We start from the raw sequence: 13,644 nt of genomic DNA on the forward strand, positions 1-13,644 counted from the left end.
GACCTCGAGTTTCTCATGAATTCATTTGTTGTCCTGTATATCTTATATGTGTGATTTGTCACATGCTTAAGATTCGAGTCTATGGTTTGTTTATGGAGAAACATCATCGACCAAGAACTCATGTAGGAAAACCGCAATTCTTGCTCTATTGGATTTAATTGTGACAGACATAATTAGTCAAATTTGGTTAGAGGGTTGTGCCCACAGCTAGTAGTTTTTAATTTGAGATGTTGGATAGCCAGATCCTCCACTCCTGAAGGCTGCCATGAATCTTTCAACAAGATCAAGAAAATTATTGGATGGGAAGAAGAAAAAAAAAGATAAGAAAAAGTGGGACACAGCCAAATAAGACAGCTGTTCATGGATTGGGAGCAGACATCGAGATCTCTTGGAGATTTGATGATGACTAACAAGAAAACACAAAAAGTCTTGAATGAAAAAGGGTATCAGATTGAAGGTCAAACAACCCAATATAAAAGAGTTACCACAGTAGCCTACTGTCCTCCATCTTAGCTCGTGGCTCTGTGTAAGGTCATGGTAACACCACAAAGCTTTGTTTTATGAGACCATGTTGAGCTCTCAGAGCAAGTCATTCTAATGTATTGTGTTGCCACGGATTGGAAGATGTATGATCAAGTTAAAATACAAAAGTGGAGAAGCCTACAAAAGAGCTGAGGCATATATATATATCACAAGATGTGCTAACTTTCAGGAAAGTAGAGCAGTGGTAGGTGAAAGAAGTTTAATGTACCAGCACAAATGCATGGTGTACCTGAAATAATAACAGGTTACTTGTAAACCTTACACAAACATTCATAGAACAGAGGGATGCAGAAAACATCGATAAGTATCCTCGCTGGAGGTTTATGAGGTACTTTTGGAAAACTTCAAATGCTAAACATCATGCAGGAAAGGGCTACTCTTAATTTTTGGTTTTGTCTATTTCTATCAAACCCAACTAGGGATATGTAAAAGGAAATATGGCCAACTCAATTTTTATATGGTCATTCATTATATATGGGGCATGTGTCATCTCTACAGCAATTCAGTATTCAAACAACCAGAGGCATGGGTGCTTCTGGATCTGTCCATACTAGATTCATGAGAGTATGCAATAAACATTGTCAAATTACTAGATCTGTTTATGCTTGTTAGTAGAGTGTCTAAATGGGAAGTTCCTCTCGATCAAAACAGAAAAATCTAGATCCTAGTCCTACACAATTAACATGCTCAAAGTGATAGATAACTTTATAGGTTCTGACCTTCATGCAACCCCCATAAAAATTTATAAGAAAACTTTGTCAAAGCAAGAGACAAGACATGTGAGATGGATTGCAAAGTAAGGGCGAAGGGCTAATCATGAATGATCTCACAGTCGTATAGTTGTGGAATAGCAAGAAAGAGGAAACTGGAGTAGTAACTCCTGCTGCTATAAACAATCAAGCATGGTGTACTCGAGCTTGCAGTAACTTCACCTTTGCTTCTCGATCATATTGAATTGCTTGGCTGGACAGTGAAGTGACGCAATAACCGTACTGCTGCATGATCCTTGTCGTCTGATGCGACATGATATAATCCACGCTGAACGTACTTTCTGCGAGAACTGTCGGTAGGAATTGACTAATCTTAGACTGATGTCATATAATGCAACTTTCAATTCCCATGGCATTTGCATATATTCCTTCTCATAATATTTTCATCACAAAATACAGTTCTTATTGGTGACAAATAGAAATAGGATAGACATGTGATGGAACTTCCACTAGCAAAGTAAATGATGAAATTTTGGCAACAGATTAGAACAAGTTAGAGAGATAGGTCCAGGGGAAAAAGAAGCACTTTTATATTGCACTTGGAGCAGAAGACATAGGAAGAACAAAAACTAGAGTTGGTGGTCCAGGATAAAGTGGTGTAGATATGATATCCTGAACACCCAACAATGACGTTAGGGGCAGAAAAGCCAGTTTCTGCACACACTAATGCTACAGATGATGATAACCATGATAATAACCCACCCACACTGATGCTTGCTCATGCAACAATTGTCATCAATTAGAAGAGATGTCACTTTTACTTCTTAATCAACTTAGAGTTGGGCATTCTCTACTTACTTTATGCAGAACAACAGAGCACTCTTCTTTGTATGCAAGCTAACATAGATCACTTTCAAAGAACATTTCTTCGGTATAAATAAATCACCAGAGGATGTCATGTTCATTGCATGCTTATGGTTGAAATTGAGTCAATAAAGTTCTCAATGGCATTAATTTGAAGTATTTTTGATGAGGATAAGGTTAGACCATGCTGCACATGCATGCAACTTTCTATACTCTCTTTTGAATTAGCTAACATTTGCATGTTTTTATATATATATATATAAGAGAAAGTTGGGTTGCTGCAATTGTCATTCAACTATGTTCAAGTATATTTCAAGCCAACCCACTAAAGTTGATATCAGCCAGAGCTACCTACTTGATCTGATCAAGCTTGAAGCTTTTGGTACAGTTCACATCATAGAGAATAATAAAAGAGTAATCAAGTCACCGGCGCAAGCTGGTAATTAAGCTGATAACATTTATAAATGATGCTGTAACATAGCCAGGAAAATGCCAACTAAAGAATGCTGTCATGCTCATGCCAACAATTATCATATTTGTGAAAGAAAAAAATTATCATATTTTTCCTAGAAATCCCATGCATTCACCTTAATATTTTCATCCCAACCACAATGTTTTTTTTTATGCATGTCATTTTAAACCACCTAACTCTTTGACCATATCTAGCCTAACAAATATCTTCCAAAATTTTACTTTTATTCTCAGGAGCACATGATGATCACATAAAAGCCTGGTGTCTCCCTCTATTTTAACTATCTACCTTTCATTTTATGAACAATATCTTCGTCAATGTCTCCTTATAAAAATAATATACCTAACATAGATAAAAAAAAATTATTTTATAGGAATTTATTTTTCATTCATCTTAATTATACTCAATTCATTTTTATCATACTATTACCTAAATTATATTTTATTTACTTTGGCCAACAAAAAATATCTATGTATGAAATGTGTAGAATTTTTCAAAAATTTGAAAATCTAACTAATTAGTAAATGAATCCAAGTCAAAGATTTACTTCCTTGGAGCTGTGTAGAAATACTAGGCCTGAAAACTGTACTTTATTTATTGAAAAGAAAAACACAAAAATCCATGTATTTATTTACCTCATATATCAAAAACTTCACAATCCATACAAAAAATATTATTAGATACATTAATAAGAAAAAATATGATTAAAATTATCTCTTTTAAGAATACAAGATGCAACAAAATTTAGAATAATATCGGCATCTATTAAGGTACACCTGGGATCAACTGGAAAGTAATTTTTTTCATCACTATGTTGCACAAAGTAATCGAATTGTTCTTGTACCTTTTGTCGTTTCTGTGGACTATATACTTGAATCTTTCATGTCAAGAAAGAAAAGATGGCATCTCAACGAGATTGCACGAGTTGTTGAAAGTGGAGATAAAGTATAAGTGTAATAAAGCATTCTTAATTACTAGAACTTGCTTCCCTTTTTTTCTCAAGAATTATACACAATTTATATCAGCTTACCTCCACATATAACCCTCATGCCCCAAACCTCCTTAATTTTCATCTAATCGGATAATTGATAAGTCGATAATAATAAAATTTTAAACCAACTAAAAACTTATGAGGAATCCAGTAGATAAGATCCCGATCAGTGCAGAATATAGGAGGATCAACCTACGCTCTCTTAATCTGTACTATCAACTGTCAATCTATGTTCCTATAAAGTTTACCATACGAAAAGTTCTGTTTTTTCTTCTCACTCACTCTTGAGCAATATAGTAATGCTTATACTTACCCCTCAAATAGAACCTAACTTAGTGCTGCAAAATAAACCCCTCATAATTATGAGTTTATTTAATTATACACTCAACTCAATACTAAACATTGCTTTCTATCACTTTACTGGCTCAGCTGCCATCAGTGCAAGTCGTAAGACTTCCTTCCTTATCGAAGTACACTAGTAATGCTCAACACCGACCTTTGCGTGAAAGAGTAGCTAAGCTTTTATTGAATGCGGGGAAGAACCTTAAATGACATCTGCCCTTCACCATGATATATATGAACAAAAGAGGAAGCAACATGTACACAACGAAAGCATTTTTTTATGAAACAAAGAAAGAGAGGTTGAATAGCCCATGGAAGAAAAAGCCAATAACATAAAGAGGCCAACGTGTAATGAAGACAAACACACCTGCATTATCTTGTGGAATTAAATAACAAGTCCATGCCCCCGTGTTGTCACGGACAAACTTCGAAACAGGATGTTGGATGCAATGCTCATGTATGTCCGTGTCTTTTGGTTTGTTCATGCTCTGCACAGCATGTAGAGGGACTGCCGAAGGCTAAGAGTCCCATTGTAGGCTTGTAAATAAAGGTTGTGTCATGTGAACACGCGTGAGAGATTCTCGATCTGTAATGGACCATCTTTAACCTTTGTTGTGCAACTGTTCTGAGCTTGTAAAGTCTCTTTGTAATTTGCATTGTCCATGAAGTGTTTCCTGGATTGTTTGCTTGTGGATCCCGAGTGAGGCGTTTTTCTAACTCGTTTTCTCTTTTGTAGGTCCTAAGGGACCATGAGAGGTTTCGGGGAGGCTGACCTTTGCAGACGGACACGCAAGGGTGCCGCATGACTTAGGCAAAACCAGCTAAGTCCGTGACAGATGGTATCAGAGCGGGACAAGCACTCATAGAAACACTTGACATGCAAACGTGGGGGACCTAGTGGGGCTGCGTTGAGGGCAGCTAGCACGCGCGACCGTTTTGGGGAAAACGGACATTGAGATGTAGGGAAAAGGAGTCGCTCAGAGGAGCGGGCATCTGAGATTGGCATTCAGAGGAATGGCCAACCCTTCGTGCCAAAGGCACCACGAGGACAAGCAAGCTGGGAAGAATGTGGAGCGCACAAATGTTGGGATGGCTGAGTTTGAGTTACGGCTCAACGTTGACAACAACACTTGATGGTGCTCAAAGCAAGCGAGGCGCTTGGCAAAAGTCGAGACCATGTAAGGTGGAATGGGTTGTTCGGCGACCGAAAGAGTTATGCAAAGCTCACAGAGGTGAGGGGAATTGCTAACTCAAAGAATTCGGTACTCATGCAAGGGCTTGTATACGGACGACGAACTGTTCGTGGCCATCCCAAAGCGACCGGAGCTCGGCACCATGGAGCATTGGAACATTCTCTTCGGCATGCAAAGGATACGTCCGTAGGAGGCTGAAGTGTACAGCGAGTTCAGCATGTTGCTAGGCCTTGAGTGGTGCAGCGGTGGCTGTATTGACGTGGAGTCGCAATCTAGCAAATGCGTTTGCAGGAGGCAGAACAATGCACAGTTTGTTCGGCAAATCGGAGTAGTCCAAGGGGATGGTGGTCTCCGAATTAAAGAGAGATGTTGCTCCAACGGGATAGATATCCAGGAGGGATAAGTCCCGGCTCTCCAGAGGGAGAATCATGTGCAACGGACCGCACATGTTGAGGAGGAGTCCTTCAACAACTTCATGAAGCTCAACAGACTGAGCGAGCGGCGAGGAGTCGTCGCATGATCTCGCTTGAGAGAATGCATTGGTGGATGCATTGCGAGATCAAGTGGGGGAGCGACCAAAAGCAACACAAATGAAGGCACACTTGGAGTCGATATGGAGATCGGACTCAAGGGAGGGCTGACCCGTGGAATGGTGGGCGCGAGGGCCACCATCAACGCAATACAAAAACGAGGAGCGGAGCAACTTGGGTGTGACTTGGCGAAGTACCCAAGCCGTATGAAGTGAGTCGGCATAGAAGATGGAACATGGAGCGGAGGCGCAGAGCTTTCCCTGGACAGAGGTCAAGGACATGAACTCTTGCAGAGGCAAGAGCAGAATCATGTTGTTCCATGGGTCCTTCTTTCTGTTGGAGTGGACTCACCTTGCATGGTGCCAAAGATGAAGGGAGCTTTTGGGCACATGCACCTTATCTCAGAGAAGCATTTGGCGAAGGAACTAAGGCGACTCAACTCGCAGAGGCGAACTTGGGTTCAGAAGGCCTTGGCACGGGGCAAGAGGACGCGAAGGCGGGTACTCTTGAAGAATATGCCACAGTGTTTCTATTCAAGTTGCTTGAAGGAAGCGGTGCGCAGCGGAGATTGTGTTGGTAGGGGCAGAGACCCAGGATCCAGACAATGGTGCACCATTTTCAGCGAAGTCGGTGGACTTCGGGAGCTACTAGGCGATGGACTGTCCTAGAGCGGTGCTTCATCTAAGTGTGACCCAAGAGTGGGTGGATGAAGGTCGATTGCCAAAGGAGCGAACAAAGTCGAAAGTGGAGGAGACCCTGCGATGTATTGGCAGAGGCCACACATGGAGGGTTCACAATTCGAGTTCACCCCACAAGGATCAGAATGCAATGGAGATGTCACTAGGAGGCAACATGGTGCAGTGGATCGTGGTGGAATAGTTCGCGGCAATACGATACACACAGCACCCCGTGAGGGACTTGATCATATGGAGGTATGATCGGGAGCTACTGGAAGCTCTACTTCGGTGAACAACACGACGGCAAGAAGGGCTATGGATTCAAGGAGTGAAGGCCATGGTACCGCAGAGGCGGGTCTTCCGTGCGTGCATCGAATTTTGCATCGGGTGAAAGCCTTGGTCATCAGCATATGGGGGCTGTGTTCCACCAAGGGAGAAGTTCGAATGTAAGGACCAGTGAGTCCCATGGGAGGGACTTGATCATGCAGAGTTATGATCGAAGCAGCTGGAGAGTTGGACTGCTCCAGAACTATATTCGCTTAAGGGAGCCCGACAAGTCAGAGGACAAGGTCGAGTAAGCGAACGTTGCTACCAAGGAAGCTAAGTAGAACAGAATCGGTGCAAATCCTACAACGTGATGGCAGAGGCCATGCATGGGGGTTGCAGTCTGTCTTTCCGTCGACCAAAGAGATCTGCTTGGAGAACCCAGAGGTGTTGAAGCAGGGGGTCGAAAAAGGGCGAGGAAGCGACGACGAGTCCAGAGGGACTTAGCTACCCAAAATCAAGCATCAGTTAGAATGGAGGTGGACTCGGAGGAGTGCCACAGAGACATATCTACTGATTGTGAAGAAAAAGGATGCAGATGCGAGGCGATGGATAGTAGGGCCATGGGCATGGCAGCGCCATGGTACCGCAGAGGCGGGACTTTCGTGAAAGTCATTGATCCCTTGCTCTCATGGAGGGAGAGCGCTTGGTCGTGAAAGGGGCCGAGGAGATGGAGTACGCAGAGGCAAACTCCATGTACTGAGACAAGGCTGAAGGGCGAGGCCAAGGAACTTCGTAAGACCGGTGTCAACAAGCTTCTCATCAAGATAGCCGAAAGAGAAGGACTTCGGGTCATGCAAGAGTGCACGACCAAGGAACGAAGCAGACAGTACGCGGTGTTGTACCTTTGCTACTCAGTGGAGTAGGCGGCAGGGTTGATGGAGAAGACGGTACATTCCCAGGGGCGACCAAATCTATCAGTGAACTACTCCAAGTTGGGGTGAAAACTTCCGGCATTCCAGAAGTTCAATGACATTGAGAAGGTGAATCACAGTAACTAACTCAATGCAAGGAGTGCAAACACTTCAAGTGCTTCAGAAGTGTGAGCAAAGAGCAGGCGAAGGCTAGTAACCAGCTCGATGCATGGAGTACAACCTCGAGGAGGCGGGCGAAGTCAAGTAACCTTTGCCTTCTCAACTATTAAGAGAATGGGCAAAACCGAGTACCCCAATTCTCTTATCTATCCAGCAGAGGAGCTCTACACAAGTTCAAAGACCCTTCGAAGATAATGGAAGACAATAGTTGTCAAATCCTCACCAACGGTGATCAGTGCTACTGAGAGTAGATTGTCCGCTTCATTTCCCAACGAAATGCCAATCGAAAGCGGAAGTGTTGCGAACCTACTTGGAGGTGACAACTAAGCGAAAGAAGAGTCAATGGACAAATTTTGTGGAGGAAGGACCCAAAACTTCAGAAGTTTGCGAAAGGATGCTCGTTAAAGCTCCAACAAGCATCCACCCAGTTCAAGCAGCATGTGGAATTTTGAGAGACTGGCGCAGTAAGGATGGTCTTTTCCTTCATTTGGAGGATCCGCAGGAACCAACAAGGATCAACACAACTCAACCAACCCCACACCAGAGTCAGAGTCATTGGTGAGTTGAAGCAGCATGGCGGATCAAAGGTTCGACTACTCAAAAACAACAGCGGAGAGCAGCTGGGAGCCAGGAGGTGCATTGCAGCTGGAGCAGGAGATTGAAGACTCAGCAAAGGCAAGGAGTTGCAGTGTCGGCAAAGGCTTCGACGAGGACGTCGAAGGAATAAGTGGGGGAGAATGTCACGGACAAACTTCGAAACAGGATGTTGGATGCAATGCTCATGTATGTCTGTGTCTTTTGGTTTGTTCATGCTCTGCACAGCATATAGAGGGACTGCCGAAGGCTAAGAGTCCCCTTGTAGGCTTGTAAATAAAGATTGTGTTATGTGGACACACGTGAGAGATTCTCGGTCTGTAATGGATCATTTTTAACATTTGTTGTGCAACTGTTCTGAGCTTGTAAAGTCTCTTTGTAATTTGCATTGTCCATAAAGTGTTTCCTGGATTGTTTGCTTGTGGATCCCGAGTGAGGCGTTTTTCTAACCCGTTTTCTCTTTTGTAGGTCCTAAGGGACCGTGGGAGGTTTCGGGGAGGCTGACCTTTGCGGACGGACACGCAAGGGTGCCGCACGACTTTGGCAAAACCAGCTAAGTCCGTGACAGTGTGCTGCCAAGACAAGTAGTCCTTCAAACCAGGAGGAATAAAGTGGTTGGTACCCATTTTTGTATTACACCATGCTTTGCACCAACCCTTCATTCATCAAACAAGGACTCCAAGAGGAGCCTTCCGATACTTTAGTTGATCAGCATAAACCTAACACTCGAATCACATGAAAAAAGTTGATTGACAATATCAAAGCAAATATAAAACAAGAAGTCTTTTTGAATGTCTATGTCTGGTTACTCTCTCGTTAAAAATGAAGCTTAGATATTTTGATCAACAATTTCGATGAAACAAAATTGAAAAATCAATTAGTCCACCAAGCTCGAATCATGATATTTGATATCAAACTATCCCTAGTATTTATGCATGGTAAGAAGACAGGAAAAAACTATTCGTTGATAAAATCAGATGATTTGTCATGATATGGAATCATCATTTGACTACGCGTACCACGTTAAGATTTGATATATTAGATATATCATTGATCTCGTATTCTTGTCTTGCTCCTCGTCAATCCCTCAACAAGTGAAACTTACCCCGCACCCAGAAACTTCCAATCTAATTAGAATAAACCTAACACCAACTTACGTGATTAATGCCAAACATTGGGATCAAGATTGGAAAATTTGATACAAAGTATACCAACAAGGTAAGTGTTTTTACAGACAGATACATACATCATGCTGCAAAATTCCCTTTAAGCACACATTCGGACCACAAGTAAATAGAGTGTAATTTATGTAAAATTTTCAAATGATCATCTAAACAAATATACAGGCATAACTTAAAGCAAAACTAGCTATGGTTTGGAACTGAATTAATTAGATCATATATACTAATCTAACCAATTAATCATTTGCTATTTTATTTGATTTTTAACCCAATAAATTATCAAACTTATCCAGGCTTGCAAAAGATGAGAGTATTGGATAACTCTTTTAATCGTCAAATTCTTAATTCTTTTTAATATTTTGATTTGATTAATGTTAATTAGTTTTTAAAAAACCTGATTCTTATAAACAGGATGGTGTTTGTGTCATAACATCTTTGTAATCTAGTTAATAAGGATACAATTCACGAAAATAATTTATGAAGGACAAAGTGTAAAAAGGTGAAACCTTTATGTTAAAAAGGTGAAACCTTTATGTGACCTATCAAGTTAATAAATTGATCCCCTTTTGGAAGTAACTATTAAAGCCATGTAATTAAAAGATATGGACAGTATTACCTCTATATTTTTCTTCCTTTTTCTGATCCCCGCGGGCCATAAAAAAAAAAAAGTGAAGCGTGGCGCAACCTGATTCGCCGCTGTCACTGTCTCGTCCGTCCCCGACACCGTCCTGGGATCCATGCGATCGCGTCCGATCCCCAGTACCGAAGCCGTCGGTGACCGCACGCACCGAGGTCCTCCCACACGTGCAAGCCCATCTGAACTCCCCGCCGAGTCGTCGCCGAATCCCCCTCCACCGACCCGACGCAACCCACGCGTCACCCAGCCTTCGTCCCACTTTCCGCAGCGCATCTCCCCGCCTCCGATCTCGACCGTTTGCGGCTCATCCGACGGTTGCTGCGGCTGACGTACGGGTCAGGCCCACGTTCCGCTAACGTGCTCCGTGGTCGTGACCCTGACCTGCGCGCCTTTCCCCTTGGCTATTTAAGCTGGAAGAGCAGTTCGCCGCCTTCCAAGCTCGAGTCCTCCGTTCCGTTCCAGATAAATCCGGTTCGGTTCTTTTTCTCCGTGGGGCTCGACCGCTTCCATCACGCTCTCGGAAGGATGGCGTTCGTCGACGCCGACAAGCTCAGTTACGAGATCTTCTCCGTCCTCGAGAGCAAGTTCCTCTTCGGCCTCGACGACCCCAACAAGCTCTTCTTCCCCACTTCCTCCTACTCCTCAGCTGGCGCCTCCCCCCGGACCGCCGCAGGTGCCCGAGGAAGGATCCGGATCCTGTCCATCGACGGCGGCGGCAGCCCCTCCGATGCCCTCCTCGCCGCGGTCGCCCTCGCCCGGCTCGGGTCCTCCCTCCGTCACCGTTCCGGCGACCCATCCGCCCGCGTTGCCTACATGTTCGACGTCGCGGCCGGCTCCGGCGCCGGCGGCGTCCTCATCGCGATGCTCTTTACCAGGGACCACGACGGTCGGCCCTTGTTCTCCGCAACCGACGCCCTGCACCTCCTCCTCTCCGAGAGCCGCCGCCGCGGGCGCGGCTTCTCCTCCGGGAGGGGCCTATTCCGTGGGATGTTCCGTCGACCCGGGAGTTTCTTCCGTCGGATCTTCGGCGACGCGACGCTGAGGGACACCGTCAAGCCGGTGCTCATCCCGTGCTACGATCTCGCCACGGGGGCGCCGTTCCTCTTCTCGCGGGCTGACGCGGTAGAGGCAGACGGGTACGACTTCCGGATGTGGGAAGTGTGCGCGGCCACGTGCGCCGACGCATCCACCGCGGCGGTCGATCTGCGGTCGGTGGACGGGCGGACGCGCGTCACCGCGGTGGGCGCCGGGGTGGCGATGGCCAACCCTGTGGCCGCGGCCATCACGCACGTCCTCCACAACAAGCCGGAGTTCCCGTTCGCGGCCGGGGTGGAAGACCTCATGGTGGTGTCTCTCGGCGCTTCCGCCCCCGCGCCAGCCGCACCGGGTGCCGCTGAGCTCGTCAGGATCGCTGGCGAGGGCTTCGCCGACATGGTACGGATTCCGGACTCCCCCATCTCCTTTCTCCCGCCCGCTGCTTTCAGTTTCTTTTCCTCTTTCTTCGAGACATTTTCTAGCCCTAACCAATTGTCGGTAAAAAACGTATCCTGACCGTACATTCTCACAATCATCTATGATCAAATATTTTGACGGTTCAGATTAACTCATCAAAAGCCGTGGCTTTTGTGATCATCGTCAGGTGGATCAAGCGGTGGCGACGGCATTCGGACACCGTAGAGCAAGCAATTACCTGCGCATACAGGTAAACCTTCGACTTCCGTGAGCAAACTATACCTACTGTTGGGGTAAACAACTTTATGCCATGGTCTCGGGACAGACGCGGCTTGTTCTGGGTCCGAATGACGGAAATCCCCCGGGAGATTCCTCGGAACAGTAGAGGTCGTCGACCCGCTGGTCAATTTGGCCGGGGAGAGGGGTCGTCGTTTTCTCCGGAAAAGGACTCCCCGCCTGTACGTCCGGCGAGACACGCCTCGTCTTCGTTCCTACACACAGGTCGGGTCGGAAGCTCGGCCCGACCCCTCCGACGATCAAGTTAATGATGTCCGACCCGACCCCTCTGACGATCAAGTTAGTGATGTGGAGAAGAGTGCTCTATCTTTTTTTCCTTTTCTCTCGTATCTTAGAACGCGACGGTATTTATAAGGGGTTTGAGTGTTACCGGATGCACTTGCCCACTGGGAGCAGAGTCGTATCCCCTGATGACGTCTGACATTGCTGTTGGCGTGTCGTGATGAGGCGAGTCTGAGCGATCGTTGATGGGCCTCGGTTGGCGTTCCAGCCCATGCTGGTCAGGCGTTGTCAACCCGTCAAAGGTGCGGGGCATCAGCTGATATCACGAGGGTCTTGTCATAATTATTGCCCTTATCACCTATAATAACGTGGTTATAGCCACAGCCGATGGATTGTTCATGGATAGCCTCTGCAGGACACCGCATTCATGTCGGGAAATTGCACGCCAAAGACGACGAGCTCGAAGAGCTCGGTGGAGGCAGCAGAACGCGTTCTGTCACAGCGACACGTGGAGTCGCTGCTCTTCAGAGGGCGAGGAAAGATCTCGGAGCGGACCAACGACGATGAGCTCGACCGGTTCGCGGAGGAGCTCGTAAAGGAGGAGTGGAGGAAGAAGGGCTCGATCTCAACATTGTAGACTGACTAAAATAAACCCAACTAAACTGAACAACCTTATTTTGGCTTCAGTTTCTTTTATATGGTTTGTACAGTTCGATTTTAAATTATAATAATTGAAAGAGCACGGTGTCTATGCATGATCCCTCTCTCACCCCATTTAATAAAGTAAAGTAATAAAAATATATTTGTGCCAAATGTGATAGATTTAGGTCAATTATAGTAGTATGATATCTATCAGATTACTCCGACGCATCCAAACCAAACTTTATTCTATATTTGCCTATTGATTTTTTCTATCTAATTATATCTATTATTTATTTTAAAAGTAATTATTTTCTTAAGGTCGTTATTAAAGTTAATTTTGAAACAGGATACTAATCACATAATAATAATAATAATGAGGTGATGAAGCAGTTGGCTAAGATTGAGAGTTCCAACTTCTCAAAGCCCATTCAATAAAATAAAACAACAAAGGTATATCAACTCTTTGATATCTATCAGATTATATTTGCTAATGATTTTTTCTACCCAATTGTGTGTTATATTTATTTTTAAATTTATTATTATTTTTTCTCAAAGTCCAGTGTGAAAGTTTACTACGAATTAGGATACTAACTATATACTAATGGGGTGGTGCCACAGTTGGTCAGCACATAAGTGATCCCTCTCTCACTCCATTTAATAAAGTAAAGTAATAAAAATGTATTTGTGCCAAATGTGATAGATTTAGGTCAATTATAGTAGTATGATATCTATCAGATTACTCCGACGCATCCAAACCAAACTTTATTCTATATTTGCCTATTGATTTTTTCTATCTAATTATATCTATTATTTATTTTAAAAGTAATTATTTTCTTAAGGTCGTTATTAAAGTTAATTTTGAAACAGGATACTAATCACATAATAATAATAATAATGAGGTGATGAAGTCCAACTTCTCAAAGCCCATTCAATAAAATA

The 13,644-nt window shown here is 44.2% G+C and overlaps 1 protein-coding gene across 5 annotated transcripts; it reads left to right on the plus strand.

Annotated features, from left to right (window-relative positions):
• The first annotated feature begins 10,456 nt into the window (after positions 1–10,456).
• LOC135592830 (patatin-like protein 3) lies at positions 10,457–12,818 on the plus strand. Of its 5 annotated transcripts, none has more exons than XM_065082514.1 (3): positions 10,457–11,526; positions 11,691–11,794; positions 12,470–12,818. In XM_065082514.1, the coding sequence occupies exons 1-3, from the start codon at positions 10,618–10,620 to the stop codon at positions 12,657–12,659; spliced, it is 1,203 nt and encodes a 400-aa protein (XP_064938586.1). In that variant the 5' UTR covers positions 10,457–10,617; the 3' UTR covers positions 12,660–12,818. The 5 variants fall into 5 exon arrangements, with proteins under 5 accessions (XP_064938586.1, XP_064938588.1, XP_064938585.1 ...); XM_065082516.1 differs by having other exon boundaries at positions 12,479–12,818; XM_065082513.1 differs by having other exon boundaries at positions 10,458–11,526; positions 11,732–11,794.
• Positions 12,819–13,644: the final 826 nt, after the last annotated feature.

The sequence above is a fragment of the Musa acuminata genome, chromosome BXJ1-9 (assembly GCF_036884655.1).
Source record: "Musa acuminata AAA Group cultivar baxijiao chromosome BXJ1-9, Cavendish_Baxijiao_AAA, whole genome shotgun sequence".
Taxonomy (NCBI): domain Eukaryota; kingdom Viridiplantae; phylum Streptophyta; class Magnoliopsida; order Zingiberales; family Musaceae; genus Musa; species Musa acuminata.